The 21,427-nt window shown below is 42.8% G+C and overlaps 1 protein-coding gene across 1 annotated transcript in view; it reads right to left on the bottom strand.

Annotated features, from left to right (window-relative positions):
* Positions 1-21,427, bottom strand: part of ANTXR2 (ANTXR cell adhesion molecule 2) — a 227,514-nt gene that overhangs the window by 53,003 nt on the left and 153,084 nt on the right. Inside the window, exon 17 of the mRNA XM_068233653.1 lies at positions 18,906-18,986. Within this exon, the coding sequence (XP_068089754.1) occupies positions 18,906-18,986 (81 nt within the window). The remainder of the gene's footprint in view (positions 1-18,905; positions 18,987-21,427) is intronic.

The raw sequence follows: 21,427 nt of genomic DNA, 5'->3' as shown, positions 1-21,427 counted from the left end.
ACAGTTTCCCTATTTACAGTATCCCATTTCTCTGGACGTTCTAGAAGCTTTGTACAGATTGAAGCCTCTATTATACAGAGTGAATAAGTACATACCACTGATTTAAAAAAAAAAAAAACAAAAAAAAAAACCAGTGATTTTTTGATAATTTTTATGTGCATGCACAGATTTATGGTTACCGTATATACTCACCTATAAGTCGAGAAATTTAGGACTGACTCAAAGTATAAAAGTGTGTGTGTGTGTGTGTGGGGGGGGGGGGGTGTCGCCTTATACTTGAGTAGTCCTAAATTTCACAACTTATAGCCGAGAATTGTAGGGAAGCCTCTCTCACTCCCCTTACCCAGTCCTAACGCTGGCAGCTTTCCACAAAGCCCCCCTCCCTCCCATCCCCACGTAAAGGATGGCCTTCTCCCCCTCTCTCCCCCCTCTGCCTCAGTCATCTAATGGTCAGCGCTGAAGCGGAAACTTACTGATTACACAGCGCGGCATCCTCTCTTGTCCCTCTGCTCACGCTGGTCTGTTTACAATACCACAGCTACGACTCCGATGTCACATGACACATGAAGTCACATGACATCGGAGCCGTAGCTGTGGTATTGTAAACTAACAGACCAGAACGCGCAGAGGAACAAGTGTGGATTCCGTGCTGTGTAGTCAGTGAGTTACATTTCCACTTCAGCGCTGATGCTGCATTAGATGACACAGAGGGTTGAGCGAGAGGGAGAAGAGGCCATCCTTTGCATGGTGATGGGAGGGAGGGGGGCTTTGTGGAGAGCTGCTGGGGAGGGAGTGAGTGAGAGGGGGGGCCCTTTCCATGGTGGTGGGAGGGAGGGAGGCATTTCATCAAGCTGTGTGCTGTAGCACTTTGGGGAAGGGGAGACAGATGCTGGCTGTTGCAGTTCCTGTTAAACAGGGGACACACAACGGCCACACAGCCAGGGGGACATGGGCCACATAGCTACAGGGGCCACACACCCAAGGGGGACACTGGGGCCACAAAGCTAGAGGGGTCACACAGCCTAGCGGACACAGGGGCCACACAGAGGGGTCACAGTGACCACACTCAGACATCCTGGTGCCCAAGTGCAGTTTTTAACTTTCCTGGGTAGACTTGTACTTGAGTAAATAAAAAAATCCAGCTTAAGAGGGTCAAATATTGGGGTCGACTTATACACGAGGTCGGCTTGTATCCGAGTATATACAGTAATTAAGAATGATAAAATACTTTTTCAATTGTTGCATTTTTATTTTGTATAACTCTTTGTGGGAATGAGAAAGGGGTACTACAGAACCCTTATACCTATTTCACCCAGGGAGGGTGGGTATCTGGGGACCCCATGTTAAAAGGGACACTCATATGTATTTTTTTAATTGCATAATCATTTAAAATTGCATTTCTAATGATCTTCCATGCCTATAGAGAAAATGTCAACCTGCCTAAATAGACTATTAGGCTATAGCCTATACTAAAACACGCCATACAAGCTTTGACTCTTGCTTTTCATGGTAACTTCATATTAAAAATGTTACTGAAGCCTTTTCAATTGGAGATCTAACAAATTGAATGGTTCTTTCTGGGACACTTTTGTAAACAAAACTGTCTAATGAAATAACATTTATTCCAATTATCTGCAAAACCCAAACATTAGACCTTGAATCCAAAAGAAGATACCCTTGTAGAATGATTTGTACTAACAATACAGGGAATAAATAAAAATACAGCTTTAGGAACCTTCTATCTTCCTTTATTCCTTTAAAGTACCAAAGAAGAATTCATTACGATATACTGTTTAGCATCTCAAAATCTTTGCTGCTAACAGTGCTGCTAACAGTATATAAGACATTCTATTACGTTTTTAAAGTGTTGTTTTCTGAATTGTGAGTTGTTACATAATATTCTGTGCTTGACTTTAAAAGTTATTCTAAACTAGCATTAGAACATGGTAACCTCAACATCTGCTTGTATATTATGGGGGAATAAACATTCAAACAGAAAGATCTGCTATAATACTGTAATTGGAAAAGCATTTCTGGCATGCAAAGCAAAGCAGCACTAATACATTGCAGATACTAAAACAACTTGTTGTATTTCCAGCCAGTTCCACAAACACCGAGGGATATTATGTAAGTTAGATCAATGCCATCACTATAGTCATAGCTGACCAAGCTATGAGGTACAGACATTCTAACTGGCTACAAAATAGTGTATTCATACAACAACAAAACAAATCATTTTCAATTAAATGAAACTCTAGAGGTAGAGGCACAGTTGAAAGTCTATTTTGTTGGGAAATAGTGTACATGATGTGATACAGTCCTAAAAATAAGAATACGAGAGTCTATATCACAAGTAGTAAATATTTAGCCCTGTGACTAAAAGCTGCAAAAAATAAAATCACACATCATACAATGTTTAAATAAACGTTGAAAAAAAGAAAAGAAAAAAAAATTACTGAAGCCTTTTTTTAATCAGTGGTTCACTTTTGCCCCTTTTAAGACTCATCCAACAATTATCCTTTTTTTTTCTTGTATTTAGAAAATAATAAAAGGTTGGTTTTAGAAGTCCAATTTTCTGATGTGTAACATGAATAAAAAATAAAAAAGTGCATGCACTCACATTACACCTAGAAAGGGGTTAAAAAAATGCTTAAACCTAAAATGCAACGAGGGAGGAATTTGGCAAGTAGTATCAAATAGTAAAACATAGTTATTGTAAGAAGGTGGGAACAAAAAGAAAAACACAGTGAAGGGAAGTGACGTTACGCTGTGAACACCTTAAATTTTGTCAACCGCATCACGGCGATGGGCGTGGATGCAGCGGAAGCCCCAGGACCGCCTAACGCCGATTGGCGTAAGGACCTTGGGGCGTGATTTGCGGGCGATTGCGCGCACAGATGCGCGCGCATCCCTGCTCTGATGGTGGAGCTCCACTCCGCCTTCAGTCTCCCAGCGGCAATCGCTGCTGGGAGACTGTTAGTCTTTTACTGCTGTTCAGCACTGCGATGTAAGGCAGCCCTTTACTGGGGACAGCTGTGTGACACGGCTGTCCCCTCTGTGGGCTCGGAGGTGATTGGCTGTCATAGGCTGAAGCCTATGACAGCTGATCACGCTAATTGGCTGGTGGGGGAGGGAGGGGGAGTACAAAAAAAACAAAAACGTATATTTAATAAAAAAATAAAAACAACAAATATTTATTAAAAAAATCAATAAACATCTGGGGGGGGGGGGGGGGGAGTGAGACCCCACCAACAGAAAGCTCTGTTGGTGGGGAGAAATGTGGGGGGGGGGGAGATCACTTGTGTGCTGAGTTGGACGGCCCTGCAGCGAGGCCTTAAAGGGATACTGTAGGGGGTCGGGGAAAAATGAGTTGAAGTTACCCGGGGCTTCTAATGGTCCCCCGCAGACATCCTGTGCCCGCGCAGCCACTCACCGATGCTCCGGCCCCGCCTCCGGTTTACTTCTGGAATTTCAGACTTTAAAGTCTGAAAACCACTGCGCCTGCCCGACCCCCCTACAGTGTCCCTTTAACCACTTCGCAACCAGACCTTGTTTTCCCCTTATTGACCAGAGCAGTTTTGACACTTTAGCGGTGTCCCTTTTTAATCAGCAATAACTTCATCTGTACTCGTGCCACTTAAATTATCTATATATCGTTTTTTTCAAGACAAACTAAGCTTTCATTGGGGGTATTTGGTACAAAGTAAAATGTTCCTCTCTATGCATTTTAATGGGAAAAAGTGGGAAATTTTTTTAAAAATGCATTGTTTCTCAATTTTGACCAATTCATGTTTGGAAATAAAAAGTGCGATTGACATAAAAACTGTGCCGCCAGTTAAAGTCGCCCCAGTATAGATATCCAGATGTGTCCTCAGTATCACCGCCTCCCCCAGCATAGTCAGATGTGTCCCCAATATCAGCCCCCCTAGCATAGCCACATGTGTCCCCTGCGTTTGACAGCCCCAGAATAGATTGACAGACACACCCCCAGGAATAGTGCCCCTCTTTATAGCCATATGTGTCCCCGGATCAGGATTAACCCCATTATGGCCAGATGTACCCCCAGGATTAGTGCTGCCCTCCCATTATAGCCAAATGTGCCCCCAGTATATGATAACTGCCCCCCCAGTTGCCCAGATGCACCAAATTAGTAACCCCCCCCTCCCCTTAGTCAATTAGATGCCCCCAACAAATATCTAACCCCCCCCCCCTTTTATTTATGCTACCCCCCACCCCCCAGGATCGATAGCCAGATGCCCCTCCCCCATTAGGCAGTCCCCTCCGTGCAGAAATCCTAAAAAAAATCATCCAGCAAGCAGCCTCACTCACCTACCTCGTTCCTGCGACGATCCTGAAGCCTGATCCTCTGTTCGCCGCTCTGCAGTCAGCCGCATATTGCCGGTAACCCGGGTCCTGGCTTGATGACGTCATCAAGCAGGGACCCGGGTTTCCGGCAATATGCGGCTGAATGCAGAGCGGTGATCGGAGGATCAGACTTCAGGATCGTCGCAGGAACGAGGTAGGTGAGTGAGGCTGCTTGCTGGATGATTTTTTTTAACTCTTTGTGCGCCGACAGATGAAGGATCGCTGCAGTTCACTACTGCAGCGATCATTCATGGGAGGGGGGTGGACTAATTGGCCAAAAGGGAACATGTTCCCTTCCACCAATTAGTATTGCAGCTGACAGTGCCGGAGGGTGCGCTCTGAAGTGCACCCGACCGTGCACAGCAGGGCTGCAGCCAGGTCAGTATATCTACGTCGCTGTGGCTTGGAGGATGCCACAGCTGACGTAGATATACTGTAGCGGTGGGGAAAGTGGTTAAAGCTGCAGTGGCCAATTAAGTAAGAAATGGCCTGGTCTTTAGGAGGGTTTAACACTGCGGTCCTCAAGTGATAAAGGATACCCGAGGTGACATGTGACATAATGAGATAGACATGTGTATTTACAGTGCCTAGCACACAAGTAACTATGCTGTGTTCCTTTTTTTTCTTTCTCTGCCTGAAAGAGTTAAACATCAGGTATGTAAGTGGCAGTTCCTGTCTGAGTCAGGACTGGGTCAGATTACAGTGTGACCCTCACTGATAAGAAATTCCAACTATAAAACATTTTTCTAGCAGAAAATGGCTTCTGAGAGCAGGAAAGAGGGCAACAGTTCATAAATTTTAGCTCTGGCATACTTCAATGAATGTGTCATTGAGCAAAAACAATAAAACAGTAAAAACTTAAAAAGTAGATTTAAATATAAAATAAAATTGTGGAATATCTTAAAAAGTCATGTTTAGGAGAAGGAGGATAGATACAATAGTTTATTTTCACCTCGGGTGTCCTTCAATCAGGTTAAGCCTTCAATCAGGTAACTGCTTATTGTTTTTTAGTTTTTTAATCCCTTTGGCCTAGATTGGATGTCTGGACACATTAAAAACCTCACTTCTCTTCACAGCAGATTTCTGATGAATTGTTCTCTGTTATTAATGCTAATTAACTTTTCTTTTCTGCTGTTTTACCTCTAGAGTATCAGGTCGCCATCTAGAAGTGTATTTTAAAGACACAACTTCTAGATGTGATAACTATGCTAGTACATTAGCTTCTAATAACATTTTAAAAGAATATTTGCCACTCTTAAAGAAAAGTTAAAAGTTAAAAAACAGATGTAAACAAAATCATGGTATTTTTATGTATTGATAAACAGATTTGCTGTCCAAATGCCAGGGGCTGTTTTGGTGCATTCTGGACTGAATGTAAAAAATGTAAAAAAAAAATAACCAGAATTTAAAAAGAGGAATATATCACAATTGATGCATGGGTATTTGGGTAATGAATAGTTCATTGGAGTAATATAACCAGAAGGTGACTCTGACCTCAGATGGAGAATGGCTCTATAGAGACTATAATCATGACAGGCGTATTGAATGACTTTCTTACTTTTTCATAGTCTGTTCTGTCTCAATCACTTTTTTCATAAGCAAAAGTTCCTGGTAATGCATCATTTATAAATTATCTTGTTAGTGCACAAAAACAAAACACCTCTTTGAAAACAATACCAATTCCTGCTGCGGACTCCGGCATGTTTGATGGAAGCCCATCAAAAGAGTTCATGGCTTAATGGTGCCTGTTTATGTGGGGACTTCGATCTGTACCTGCTGTCCCCTGTCACTCCCTGGAAACTTGGCGGCAGATGTTGTTGCATTAAGTTGCCTCTGAAGTGGCTTTCTGTCCTAGTCTCCTCACCACAACAGAGTCAAACTACATTAGATCTCTTTATTTGTGCCTCAGGCAAGTTTGGGAGTGCAGCTGTGTCCACCCCCTCTTTACCTTTGGTGTTTAAGCCCCCCAGGCAGCAAGTGTGAGACCAAAACTGTTCTGCCACTCTTAACTACATCTGCTGACAATCCAGCAGACTCGCTGCAGGCTGGAGAAGACCTACGCCTCTTCTCTGAACAGATGTCAGCGACAACCTGCTAGCTCACACCTGTATCAGCTTCCATAACCTTGTGGTTTGCCAGCTGAAAAATTTATCACTCACAGGAATTCCATCTATAATCAAAGCCCTTTCCTGATTTGACTCAACTGTGTGAGGCCTTCTCAAATGTTGGGCCACAGTGAAACTAACAGAGCAGAAAGGGGGGGGGGGATATGGAACTAGAGGGGGGCTGAAAATGTGAGGCATTCATTCCCTTTGATACAGCCTAGTTAAGCTTCAATTAATACTGCATCCCATTGATGATCACTATAAATAAATAATACTCTGCCTATCGCACATTGTTTCTCACTGACGCATATATCTGATATATTTATTTAGCATGACAGTATGTCTATTTTTTATAAAAGAAAGAGGGAAAAAAAGGAGCATTGCAACACTTTTTTGTTTTAACTCATCATCTAATATATTAATTTCTAAAAGTCTTTTGCTTTTGTCTAGAGGATTCTGCCAGAAAAAAAAAACAGGTTGCTTTCAATCTTCGTGTGAGCGATGCTCTGAAGGCAATGGTTTCATTTTTAAGTTTCATCCATCAATATTTAACTTAACAGTAACTCAAGGCATTTGAAACTTTGCCAGATAGCTTCTTTCTACCCTCTGCCAAATCATGACAGATCCCACAGCCACCCTTTTAAGTGCAGAGCACCCTGAGAATGCCACCTCTATCCCTGCTGCTCCAGTGACTGCAGTACAGCAGCTTGCAAAGTCTACAAAGAGCCTGCTTTAGCTTAAAAGAAAAAAAAAAGAACAGTTTTAACAGGGAGGGTTGTCAACATTTTGCACTACATATGTTTGCATTTACAGAGAAGACAGTAATTTTTTCTACATTATGCGGCAGCTTATTCAGAGAAATACGCATACAATAAGATTTATTTAACATATATAAAAAATTGTGTTTTTAGAAGTGTATTATTAATTCAGTAAGCTGATTTTAGGTGCAAGCTTAGCTTGCTGTCAGTATGTTCTGTTCTACTAGTATCATAACCATCAAATAATTGAATACAAATGTTGAAAAAAAAAAAAGCTATATGAACACTATACTGATGAGCTAGTGTTAACTTGGGAACCGCTGTTAAAATAAAAAGCCAGATACTTACCTATGGAGAGGTAAGGCTCTAGATCCTAATGAGCCTTCCCTCTCCTCTCCCGGTGTCCACGGTGCAGTGCTGGCTCCCCCGTTTAAAGCCCCGCTGTGGGGGACTTTGGGAGCCGAGTCCTCCCGAAGACAGGCAGCTCCATACTACGCATGCCCGAGTGTGCGCAGTGACAGATAATACACATCTCAGATTGTGTTCTTATGAAAGAATCTTACATACTGCAGTGACAATGCGCATGTGTGAACAGGGCCATTGTCAGATCATTGCAATGCATTTGTCCAGTCATTACAGTGCATTATTTTACATAACTTAAAGGGCATATTGTGAGTCTACACTTAGACTCATCTAAATTACATGGCCATTGATTCTGGGAGCAGCTTTGCTACTCTTCAGCCCATTTCACTAAAACACTGTATAATTGTCTGTCCTGGAGCCAGTGTGGTCCCCATCAGCAGAATGGTGGTCTTCCTCTTGCCCATCTCACAGTGCAGAAGGGCATTCCCCACTGCAGAGAGTGCAGCAGAGCCTCATCAACCCTTCTTATCCCCATTTGTTCCACTAGTGATCACTCTATGCCCCCCCCCATCTAAATGAGTATATGCAGCATAGTGTGCTGTAGGAAAAGTGCATGGCTACCTCTACTCCCAGTAGCTGCATTTTAAGCAGCTGCTTCCAGCATGTCTTACACCTGCTACACTGTTTTTTCTCTGCTGATGAAGGCCTCCAGCCTTGCATTGGATCCTGCTCTTCATTGCTTGTATAGTTAAGCAAAAAGGAGTGGAACACTGAGCAAGACTGCAGTACTTTAACTACAGAGTGGAGACCCAGTGGCAGGAGGGCACTTGAGAGTCAGCAGCTAACAAGAGGAAACCTGGTGGCTGGGTAAGCAGGAACAACAGCTATTTCCCTCCCTCTTCATCATGCTCGGCTCATATACTCTACAACAGGTACCGGGGATCACTGTAGAAGGATCATTATGGGATGAGGTGTGAGTGCTACAGAGGACACCATTAGTGGCAGTACATATAGCAATGGGGTTCTTGTACTAACCTGAACGTGACTTGAAATATGATGACTGCTTCGGCCCAAAAATTAAAATGCATTTGTTTGCATTCAAGTACCGTATATACAGTAAATCATATTCATAACTGGAGAATCACCGTTCACCTTTAAAACAGCTTCAATGCACATAGGTAATGTTAAGGATTTTGCTGGGATATTGTCCAGTGCATGATTAAACAATTAATGATCAAAAAGATAACATTTAAGTCCAATCATTGAATGAAACTGAAACAGCTGTGTAGGAGGAATGATACTGAGTGAGTAAAAGCCATGCTATTCCAGCAAGCTAGGAGCACTAAAGATCACTGAAACAAATGTTATACAGTGGCAGAGATGGGTACAACAATTTAACAAAAAACCTTTGTCCGTATTGCTCCTACAACATTATAAATAGAATATACAATAATACTACTTAGCTACTCCTCCATTATTATTTAAAAATGTTGTTTGTGTTTGTGATTCTGGGAGCCTGTATAGTAGTTATCCCAGCATGGAACACGATCCTGCCTCAGCAGGATGTGCTGGAGGAGAGGCCCCAGAGTAAAATTAGTTAAACGTTTAAAGGAACACTATTGATTAACATGTTTTTTAACCTGGGATTGAGAGAGTTCCTGAAGTGCTGGTAAATAATGATGTATACATTTCACTTGCTTGTCTGTTTTGTTTACTGTATCAAAGTCCTGTCACTCTTAACAGCAGTCTGCTCAAATCTAACAGTTTAGTGAACCATGTAGAGAGGGGGAATTCCCTCACAGTACATGTGTTAACCCTGTGTGTATGGGAGAAAGCTCTCAGCAGCTGACTGTCTCTGAATGAGTTGTCTGTACTGTTCAGAGGAAATGTAACTTGTTATAAACATTTGTAATTGTCTGTGAAACCTGACCAACATGAAAAGTAGGAAAATAGTTACACAGCTACTTGGACATTATTTGTACACTGTCATTTTAGAACACTTGGGTATTGATAGTGTTCCTTTAAAGGACACCCAAGGTGAAAATAAAGTAATAAAATAAACAATTGTATCTATCCTCCTTCTCCTAAAAATGACTTTTTAAGATATTCTACTGTTTTATTTTATACTTAAAGGGGAACTGAAGAGAGAGGTATATGGAGGCTGTCATGTTTATTTCCTTTTAGACAATACCAGTTGCCTAGCAGCCCTGCTGATCCTCTGCCTCTAATACTATTAGCCATAGCCCCTGAACAAGCATGCAGCAGATTAGATGTTTCAGTGGTTCAGACTTATAAGTCTGATCTGACAAGACTAGCTGCATGCTTGTTTCTGGTTTTAATCAGATACTACTGCAGAAAAATAGACCAGCAGGGCTGCCAGGCAACTGGTATTGATTAAAAGGAAATAAACATGACAGCCTCCATATACCTCTCTCTTCAGTTCCCCTTTAAATCTATTTTTTAAGTTTTTACTGTTTTATTGTTTTTGCTCAATGACACATTCATTGAAGTATGCCAGAGCTAAAATCTATTAACTATTGATCCTTTTTATCTCTTTCCTGCTCTCAGAAGCCATTTTCTGCTAGAAAAGTGTTTTATAGTTGTAATTTCTTAATCAGTGAGGGTCACACTGTAGTCTGACCTAGTCCTGACTCAGACAGGAACTGCCACTTACATACCTGATGTTTAACTCTTTCAGACAACGAAAGAAAAAAAGAACACAGCATAGTTATTTGTGTGCTTGGCACCATACATTCACATGTCTATTTCGTCATGTCACATGTCACCTCGGGTATTCTTTAACTTAAAGGTGTTCTCTTGAATTTTTTAAAAACAAAAACTGCCACTTACCTGGGGCTTCTATCGGCCCCCTGCAGCAGGAATGTCCTGCGCTGTCCTCTTCCAATGCACCGTTCCCCACTGCCGGCATCGGTGTAATTATTCATCTAACTAGACAAATAGAAGTGCGGCTGCGCAGCCGCTTGCTCCCGTGCACGGGCTCGCACTTCTATTCGCCTAGTTAGATGAATAATTACACCAGTGCTAGCGGCGGGGAACGCCGCATCAAAAGAGGACAGCGCAGGACATTCCAACTGCAGGCCCCAGGTAAGTGGCAGTTTTTTGCTTTTAAAAAGGTCAAGAAAACCCCTTTAACTTGTTTTCACTTTGAGGATGCAAATTCTGAAATGTACATGGTATCTAAGAATAGGTTCAGTAGAGCAAATTTTAACTCAATGCCAGAGTCTACTTGATTTTGTAATCACTTAGACATTCAGTTTAATTACAATGAACAAAGATTTATAAAAAAAATAGGACCTCAGTTGATCAACTTTCAATGGGAAAGCGTGAAAAATGTGGACAAACATGTTTGTGATTAAAAAAAAACCCATTCAGTGTATATTTATTGGTTTGGGTAAAAGTTATAGCGTTTACAAACTATGGTGCAAAAAGTGAATGTTCCCATTTTCAAGCATCTATGACTTTTCTGACCCCCTGTCATGTTTCATGAGGGGCTAGAATTCCAGGATAGTATAAATACCCCCCAAATGACCCTATTTTGGAAAGAAGACATCCCAAAGTATTCACTGAGAGGCATAGTGAGTTCATAGAAGATATTATTTTTTGTCACAAGTAAGTGGAAAATGACACTTTGTGACAAAAAAAAAAAAAGTTTCCATTTCTTCTAACTTGCGACAAAATCTGCCACGGACTCACCATGCCCCTCTCTGAATACCTTGCAGTGTCTACTTTCCAAAATGGGGTCATTTGTGAGGTGTGTTTACTGTCCTCGCATTTTGGGGGGTGCTAATTTGTAAGCACACCTGTAAAGCCTAAAGGTGCTCATTGGACTTTGGGCCCCTTAGCGCAGTTAGGCTGCAAAAAAGTGCCACACATGTGGTATTGCCGTACTCAGTAGAAGTAGTATAATGTGTTTTGGGGTGTATTTTTGCACATGCCCATGCTGGGTGGGAGAAATATCTCTGTAAATGACAATTTTTTAATTTTTTTTACACACAATTGTCCATTTACAGAGGTCTTTCTCCCACTCAGTATTGGTATGTGTAAAAATACACCTCAAAACACATTATACTACTTCTCCTGAGTACAGCGATACCACATGTGTGGCACTTTTTTGCACCCTAACTGCGCTAAGGGGCCCAAAGTCCAATGAGTACCTTTAGGATTTCACAGGTCATTTTGAGAAATTTTGTTTCAAGACTACTCCTCACGGTTTAGGGCCCCTAAAATGCCAGGACAGTATAGGAACCCCACAAATGACCCCATTTTAGAAAGAAGACACCCCAAGGTATTCCGTTAGTAGTACGGTGAGTTCATAGAAGATTTTATTTTTTGTCACAAGTTAGCGGAAAATGACACTTTGTGAAAAAAAAACAATAAAAATCAATTTCCGCTAACTTGTGACAAAAAATAAAATATTCTATGAACTCACCGTACTACTAACAGAATACCTTGGGGTGTCTTCTTTCTAAAATGGGGTCATTTGTGGGGTTCCTATACTGTCCTAGCATTTTAGGGGCCCTAAACCGTGAGGAGTAGTCTTGAAACAAAATTTCTCAAAATGACCTGTGAAATCCTAAAGGTACTCATTGGACTTTGGGCCCCTTAGCGCAGTTAGGGTGCAAAAAAGTGCCACACATGTGGTATCGCCGTACTCGGGAGAAGTAGTACAATGTGTTTTGGGGTGTATTTTTACACATACCCATGCTGCGTGGGAGAAATAACTCTGTAAATGGACAATTGTGTGTAAAAAAATCAAAAGATTGTCATTTACAGAGGTATTTCTCCCACCCAGCATGGGTATGTGTAAAAATACACCCCAAAACACATTATACTACTTCTTCCGAGTACGACGATACCACATGTGTGGCACTTTTTTGCACCCTAACTGCGCTAAGGAGCCCAAAGTCCAATGAGTATCTTTAAGATTTCACAGGTCATTTTTGTTTCAAGACTACTCCTCACGGTTTAGGGCCCCTAAAATGCCAGGGCAGTATAGGAACCCCACTAATGACCCCATTTTAGAAAGAAGACACCCCAAGGTATTCCGTTAGGAGTATGGTGAGTTCATAGAAGTTTTTATTTTTTTTGTCACAAGTTAGCGGAAATTGATTTTAATTGTTTTTTTTTCACAAAGTGTCATTTTCCGCTAACTTGTGACAAAAAATAAAATCTTCTATGAACTTACCGTACTCCTAACGGAATACCTTTGGGTCTCTTCTTTCTAGAATGGGGTCATTTGTGGGGTTCCTATACTGCCCTGGCATTTTAGGGGCCCTAAACCGTGAGGAGTAGTCTTGAAACCAAATGTCGCAAAATGACCTGTGAAATCCTAAAGGTACTCATTGGACTTTGGGCCCCTTAGCGTAGTTAGGGTGTAAAAAAGTGCCACACATGTGGTACCGCCGTACTCAGGAGAAGTAGTATAATGTGTTTTGGGGTGTATTTTTACACATACCCATGCTGGGTGGGAGAAATAACTCTGTAAATGGACAATTGTGTGTAAAAAAAATTAAAAAATTGTCATTTACAGAGATATTTCTCCCACCCAGCATGGGTATGTGTAAAAATACACCCTAAAACACATTATACTACTTCTCCTGAGTACGGCGATACCACATGTGTGACACTTTTTTGCAGCCTAGGTGCGCTAAGGGGCCCAACGTCCTATTCACAGGTCATTTTGAGACATTTGTTTTCTAGACTACTCCTCACGGTTTAGGGCCCCTAAAATGCCAGGGCAGTATAGGAACCCCACAAGTGACCCCATTTTAGAAAGAAGACACCCCAAGGTATTCCGTTAGGTGTATGGCGAGTTCATAGAAGATTTTATTTTTTGTCACAAGTTAGTGAAAAATGACACTTTGTGAAAAAAAACAATAAAAATCAATTTCCGCTAACTTTTGACAATAATTAAAATCTTCTATGAACTCGTCATACACCTAACAGAATACCCTGGGGTGTCTTTTTTCTAAAATGGGGTCACTGGTGGGGTTCCTATACCGCCCTGGCATTTTACAGGCCCAAAACCGTGAGTAGTCTGGAAACCAAATGTCTCAAAATGACTGTTCAGGGGTATAAGCATCTGCAAATTTTGACAGGTGGTGTATGAGGGGGCGAATTTTGTGGAACCGGTCATAAGCAGGGTGGCCTTTTAGATGACAGGTTGTATTGGGCCTGATCTGATGGATAGGAGTGCTAGGGGGGTGACAGGTGGTGATTGATGGGTGTCTCAGGGGGTGGTTAGAGGGGAAAATAGATGCAATCAATGCACTGGGGAGGTGATCGGAAGGGGGTCTGAGGGGGATCTGAGGGTTTGGCCGAGTGATCAGGAGCCCACACGGGGCAAATTAGGGCCTGATCTGATGGGTAGGTGTGCTAGGGGGTGACAGGAGGTGATTGATGGGTGTCTCAAGGTGTGATTAGAGGGGGGAATAGATGCAAGCAATGCACTGGCGAGGTGATCAGGGCTGGGGTCTGAGGGCGTTCTGAGGGTGTGGGCGGGTGATTGAGTGCCCTAGGGGCAGATAGGGGTCTAATCTGATGGATAGCAGTGACAGGGGGTAATTGATGGGTAATTAGTGGGTGTTTGGAGGAGAGAACAGATGTAAACAATGCACTTGGGAGGTGATCTGACGTCGGATCTGCGGGCGATCTATTGGTGTGGGTGGGTGATCAGATTGCCCGCAAGGGGCAGGTTAGGGGCTGATTGATGGGTGGCAGTGCCAGGGGGTGATTGATGGGTGGCAGTGACAGGGGGTGATTGATGGGTGATTGACAGGTGATCAGTGGGTTATTACAGGGAAGAACAGATGTAACTAATGCACTGGCGAATTGATAAGAGGGGGTCTGAGGGGAATGTGAGCGTGTAGGCGGGTGATTGGGTGCCCGCAAGGGGCAGATTAGGGTCTGATCTGATGGGTAACAGTGACAGGTGGTGATAGGGGGTGATTGATGGGTAATTAGTGGGTGTTTAGGGTAGAGAACAGATGTAAACACTGCACTTGGGAGGTGATCTGACGTCGGATCTGCGGGCGATCTATTGGTGTGGGTGGGTGATCAGATTGCCCGCAAGGGGCAGGTTAGGGGCTGTTTGATGGGTGGCAGTGCCAGGGGGTGATTGATGGGTGGCAGTGCCAGGGGGTGATTGATGGGTGGCAGTGACAGGGGGTGATTGATGGGTGATTGACAGGTGATCAGTGGGTTATTACAGGGAAGAACAGATGTAACTAATGCACTGGCGAATTGATAAGGGGGGGGGTCTGAGGGCAATCTGAGCGTGTAGGCGTGTGATTGGGTGCCCGCAAGGGGCAGATTAGGGTCTGATCTGATGGGTAACAGTGACAGGTGGTGATAGGGGGTGATTGATGGGTAATTAGTGGGTGTTTAGGGTAGAGAGCAGATGTACACACTGCACTTGGGAGGTGATCTGACGTCGGATCTGCGGGCAATCTATTGGTCTGGGTGGGTGATCAGATTGCCCGCAAGGGGCAGGTTAGGGACTGATTGATGGGTGGCAGTGCCAGGGGGTGATTGATGGATGGCAGTGACAGGGGGTGATTGACAGGTGATTGACAGGTGATCAGTGGGTTATTACAGGGAAGAACAGATGTAACTAATGCACTGGCGAATTGATAAGGGGGGGTCTGAGGGGAATGTGAGCGTGTAGGCGGGTGATTGGGTGCCCGCAAGGGGCAGATTAGGGTCTGATCTGATGGGTAACAGTGACAGGTGGTGATAGGGGGTGATTGATGGGTAATTAGTGGGTGTTTAGGGTAGAGAACAGATGTAAACACTGCACTTGGGAGGTGATCTGACGTCGGATCTGCGGGCGATCTATTGGTGTGGGTGGGTGATCAGATTGCCCGCAAGGGGCAGGTTAGGGGCTGTTTGATGGGTGGCAGTGCCAGGGGGTGATTGATGGATGGCAGTGCCAGGGGGTGATTGATGGGTGGCAGTGACAGGGGGTGATTGATGGGTGATTGACAGGTGATCAGTGGGTTATTACAGGGAAGAACAGATGTAACTAATGCACTGGCGAATTGATAAGGGGGGGGGGGTCTGAGGGCAATCTGAGCGTGTAGGCGGGTGATTGGGTGCCCGCAAGGGGCAGATTAGGGTCTGATCTGATGGGTAACAGTGACAGGTGGTGATAGGGGGTGATTGATGGGTAATTAGTGGGTGTTTAGGGTAGAGAGCAGATGTAAACACTGCACTTGGGAGGTGATCTGACGTCGGATCTGCGGGCAATCTATTGGTGTGGGTGGGTGATCAGATTGCCCGCAAGGGGCAGGTTAGGGGCTGATTGATGGGTGGCAGTGCCAGGGGGTGATTGATGGGTGGCAGTGACAGGGGGTGATTGATGGGTGATTGACAGGTGATCAGTGGGTTATTACATATTACAGGGAAGAACAGATGTAACTAATGCACTGGCGAATTGATAAGGGGGGGTCTGAGGGCAATCTGAGCGTGTAGGCGGGTGATTGGGTGCCCGCAAGGGGCAGATTAGGGTCTGATCTGATGGGTAACAGTGACAGGTGGTGATAGGGGGTGATTGATGGGTGATTGATGGGTAATTAGTGGGTGTTTAGGGTAGAGAACAGATGTAAACACTGCACTTGGGAGGTGATCTGACGACGGATCTGCGGGCGATCTATTGGTGTGAGTGGGTGATCAGATTGCCCGCAAGGGGCAGGTTAGGGGCTGATTGATGGGTGGCAGTCACAGGGGGTGATTGATGGGTGATTGACAGGTGATTGACAGGTGATCAGGGGGATAGAGGTATACAGTACACAGGGGAGGGGGTCAGGGGGGGGGGGGTCTGGGGAGAATCTGAGGGGTGGGGGGTGATCAGGAGTCCCCAGGGGGCAGTTTAGGGTTAAAAAAAAATAGCGCTGACAGATAGTGACAGATAGGTGATTAGGGGGGTGATTGGGTGTAAACAGGGGTCTGGGGGGTGGGCAGGGGGGGGGCCTGAGGGGTGCTGTGGGCGATCAGGGGGCAGGGGGGGGAGATCAGTGTGCTTGGGTGCAGACTAGGGTGGCTGCAGCCTGCCCTGGTGGTCCCTCGGACACTGGGACCACCAGGGCAGGAGGCAGCCTGTATAATACACTTTGTAAACATTACAAAGTGTATTATACACTTTGTATGCGGCGATCGTCGGCTTAACATCCCGCCGGCGCTTCCGTATGGCCGGCGGGATGTTGCGGCAGGTGAATGGAGTCAGGCGCTGGCGGAGGATCGCGTCACGGATGACGCGATCGCTCCGCCCATGCCCTTACAAGGACCGCCGCCTCTGTGGGTGAGCTGGTCCTTGCGGGCTCCACTTCCCGGCCGCCCCTGTGCGTTAGGCGGTCGGGAAGAGGTTAATTCAATTAACTCACTTTTGATACATTTGGCCGCAGCGAGAAGGCCAGTAAAAAACATAGAATCGGTTATATTACTTAGCTCAGTTGCGCTCGGCTAACGGAAAAGTACCGCTAGTTTAGTATGGAGCAGTCAATAGCATCAACCTCAGTATAGCTTACTGCACTGTGTAATAAATAATGTGCAAAAAGCTGCAGATGTTCCTCTGATGACTGCCTAACAATCACTGCATTGTTTTTAAAAGTTGCATAACTTCTATAGAGCACTGTTTCAACTTGAATAAGAACAGTTACGGAAGAAGTTGTCCTGGAGATATGGAAATTTGCTTATTAGATTGGAAACATTAAAGGAGAATGGGAGTCTGCCAGTCACCAATTATTAAAAAAAGAAGCCTGTCCATTTATTGTGAAAGCATTTATAAAATATTTTTCCTCAGAATACTGGAATGCTATAATCTTTCCACAACACATGACCAGTGTCTGTGTGAAGGAGGTGATAGCTGCCCTGGGGAAGAACTTAGTGGGAGAACACGAACTGCTGCATCTGCAATTTAGATGAACATCAGTTAGCTGTGGCTAGTCAGTGTTCCAGGCCTGTAGTCCTCAATGCTGATATACAGCAGCACATTTTTGATTTATGATATGTTAATTGAGTAGTCAATTATGGGGCATACAAATCTGTCGTCCTATATAGATATGCGTTAGCTTGAAATTCTTTTTCAATTTCATGACTTCATTTCAGCTTTAACTATTATATCCCAGATAAAGCAGATCAGACAATAAAAAACAAAGTAACAGCAGTAATATTCATAAACATTTATAACACTGTAATGCATTTATAAAACTAAGTCTGAGTGTTTCCGCCGAACTCCATAAACTGATTGTGTAGAAAAACACTGAACACAAAATCTCGGCAACCCACAGCAACATTGGCACACTCAAAAAAGATTTTTGGGCCCCAAAAGATATTGCATCTTGGTTTATGAATGAGTCACTGATCTGTCACATGTGAAGCACACCAAAACAGCCTATGCTCGTTTTAGCCATTGAGTGCCTAGCCAGAGTTCAGCAGTTGCTTTAGTCAGGTCCACCACTAAATCTAGAGTCAACTCCTGCACATGGGTGTTACTGCCATTCTGCCACATTTTAATAGGGAGGACTGCATGTGTATATGGTATATCTTTAGGTTTTCATAATTAATGTTGCAATGTCTAAAACTGTATTCAGACAATATCAAAATATATATTTTGGGATAAAGTAGAGAATGGATAGAACTTATCCCAAGCCGTTATAACTATCTGTGTTAACATTTGGTAAATACCCATTCATTTTGCATCCTGGTAAAAAAAACAATAATGTGTCAAAAAAGTGAGCTATGGGAATTATGGTGATTGGGAACAAGGAACAAAAAAGCATTGTTCATCGTCCCCTGGGACGCTCTTGAAAATATTTCTTTTACTTTGTATGTTAGTGACACCAAACACTTACATTTGGCTCCATCCATCTATGCCATTTAGCACCAGGATTCACTGTGTCCCACATTCAGATGAATGGAAGCATTCATCTCAATGCATTTACCACCAATTGCCGGCGACTACACGAGCACCACAATCAATGGCATTTTTTGAGATGGTGGATGTATTTGCTAGCTTAATTTGCAATCACAGTTCCGCATACCGCTAGGAGCTCAAAATGCGACGTGATGACTAAACAATGGGAACCGATCCCAAATACTTTTCTCCTTGGTAGCTACTGGGAAAGAAAGTAAAGACAGGTTGTAATATTTTTGTTCTCATTAAAACTAAAATAAATGTTTTGGCTAGAGTCAGGCTTTACATTAATAATTCAGATACTTTACATGTGCACTTGAAAAGGGAAAGAAACTGATGTTAAGAGGTAAAAAAAACCGCTAAGTTTTATATACTAAATACCTCATCTCCTTGTTGAGGTCGCATCAAAGAAACACGATCATACTGTCTTCGTAAAAGTGCCCAAAGTGCGTCAAGTCGACCCTTTAGAGTCAGAAGTGAAATATGGTTAATCAAAATTAATTACAGCTAATACAATTAATAGAGTTTTATAATAAACAATTCATAAATGATTTAAAAGATTATATTTAACATGAAAGCTCAAATATCACAATGTGTTCCTAGTTACCATAGCAGCATACAATGCATGCTTTAAGCAGACAAAAATTTTGAAGGATGACTGGAGTAAGTTTCATAGTTTTGGTGCATATACTCTATATGTCTATTATAGCTTAACAAAACAACAGGCAAATACAAAAAAAACCCCACGTTAATTATGCAAAAATGTGACCCTTTTACCTATGAATCAGAGTAAAAGCATTTTCACTAACACAATGTATTTATAACATGGTATATCTCCGCTTTCTCCCTTTTTATTAAGATTATGCCTAATTAATACAGCCATACGTGACAAGAAAAAAACTTCCTTGAACTTCATATTTTTGTGTGAGAAAAATAAAACAAAATGCTATGATGAAGTAATCATCTACTTGCTTCACTGTATAAATATATATCCTGGGATGCAAGCAAACTAATAACCACTGAGGTTTTCAGAGATGGGTCACGTAAATTTGGCTCCAGAGACTCTGAGGAAGTATGGGAACCACCAGTTTATATAAAAAGCTAATTTTTAGTTTAAAGAGGAACTCCAGTGAAAATAATGTAATAAAAAAGTGCTTCATTTTTACAATAATTATGTATAAATGATTTAGTCAGTGTTTGCCCATTGTAAGATCTTTCCTCTCCCTGATTTACATTCTGACATTTATCACATGGTGACATTTTTTACTTCTGGCAGGTGATGTAGCTGCTGCATGCTTTTTTGGCAGTTGGAAACAGCTGTAAACAGCTATTTCCCACAATGCAACAAGGTTCACAGACAGGAAACTGCCAGAAGTACCACGGTACTCACAGCTTCTTGTGGGAGGGGTTTCACCACAATATCAGTCATACAGCAGCCCCTGATGGTCTGTTTGTGAAAAGGAATAGATTTTTCACGTAAAAGGGGTATCAGCTACTGATTGGGATAAAGTTCAATTATTGGTCAGAGTTTCTCTTTGAGGCATAGATGTGGGAGTGTTAGGAGTAGGTGGGGGTGGTTAGTGTTAGGCATAGGCAGTAGCATGCTAGTGTTAGGAGTAGTTGGGAGTGGTTATCATTAGGCATTGATAGAACATTTTTCTTGTTAGACATAGGTAGGGAGGGGTTATTGTTAGGTATAGATAGGAAAGGGGTTCTTGTTAGGCATTGAAAGGGAAGAGTTCTTGCTAAGGCATACATAGGGAAGGGCTCTTTTTAGGCATACTGTGATGCGACACACTATGTGCAAAAGGGGCCTAAAAGTAATCTTTAGCGTCTCACATGCCTATGGCAACCCTCAACCCCTTCAATAAATCTAATGCTTAAAGGGAACCTGAAATGGTACGTATATGGAGGTAACCATATTGTTGTACCACCAATATAACACCACCAGTAGTAAGGTATCATGAAATTTATTGGCACTAGACAAATTAATAACAATGATGTATGCCTAACAGTGGCCCTTATTCAATTAACTTTTTCTCCTAAGTTTTCTCCTAGCTTTTGTAATTGCAGGGTGCTAAAAAGTTATTTTAACCACTTGAGGAACACAGATTTAAACCCCGTAGTGACTGACCAGGCAATTTTTTACAATTCTGCACTCTGCAGCTTTAACAGCTTATTGCTCGGCCATACAACTTAGCAGCCAAATGAATCTTGCCTTCTTTTCTGCCCACCAACAGAGCTTTCAGTTGATGGGATCTGATCGCTGCGATTTTTTTTTTACATTTTGTTGTTGTTTTTTTTTCTTAATTAAAAACATCTATTTTTTTTTAAATGTATCCCTCTCCCCATCCCCGAGATCCAATCAATGTGATTACCTCTCATAGGCAACGGTGGGGGACCCGTGGAGCTACTTTCTCACTGGTAGGATCTTTACCACATTGGTGGTTTCTGTTCACTTTCATTGCAATCTGCACTTTACTAGCATATCCACAGCTCTGTGGTTTCTCACTTTTCTTTCCCCTCTCATTCCCTCATTCACTCCTTGTGTCTGGACTTTTTTCCACTATTGTTTATTATCTGACATTTACTGTTTATATATTGAGGTCATGTATTTGTCATCCTCAGTGTTTGCAATTTGATGGTTATGCGATTTTGCACATTGCACATTGCACCTTGTATCTCCCCTTTTTTCCTCCTCCCCCCCCCCCCTACCCCTCTGGGTAATATGCACATCCATTGACCACTACCACAATCAAGCCCTCATTTTTTCACACCCCAGGTGGTGTGTCATTAGCACTCATTTCACTTTAATATCCTCCTGGTTCTCCGACAACTTGGGTTCACATGCTATTCCCCACCTGGTTTTAATTGTGTTTTTAATTGTTTATTGATGTATAAAT

This window comes from Hyperolius riggenbachi, chromosome 1 (genome assembly GCF_040937935.1).
Source record: "Hyperolius riggenbachi isolate aHypRig1 chromosome 1, aHypRig1.pri, whole genome shotgun sequence".
Classification (NCBI taxonomy): domain Eukaryota; kingdom Metazoa; phylum Chordata; class Amphibia; order Anura; family Hyperoliidae; genus Hyperolius; species Hyperolius riggenbachi.
The sequence above is the reverse complement of the archived record's forward strand: the minus strand, read 5'-3'. Positions and strand labels throughout refer to the sequence as shown.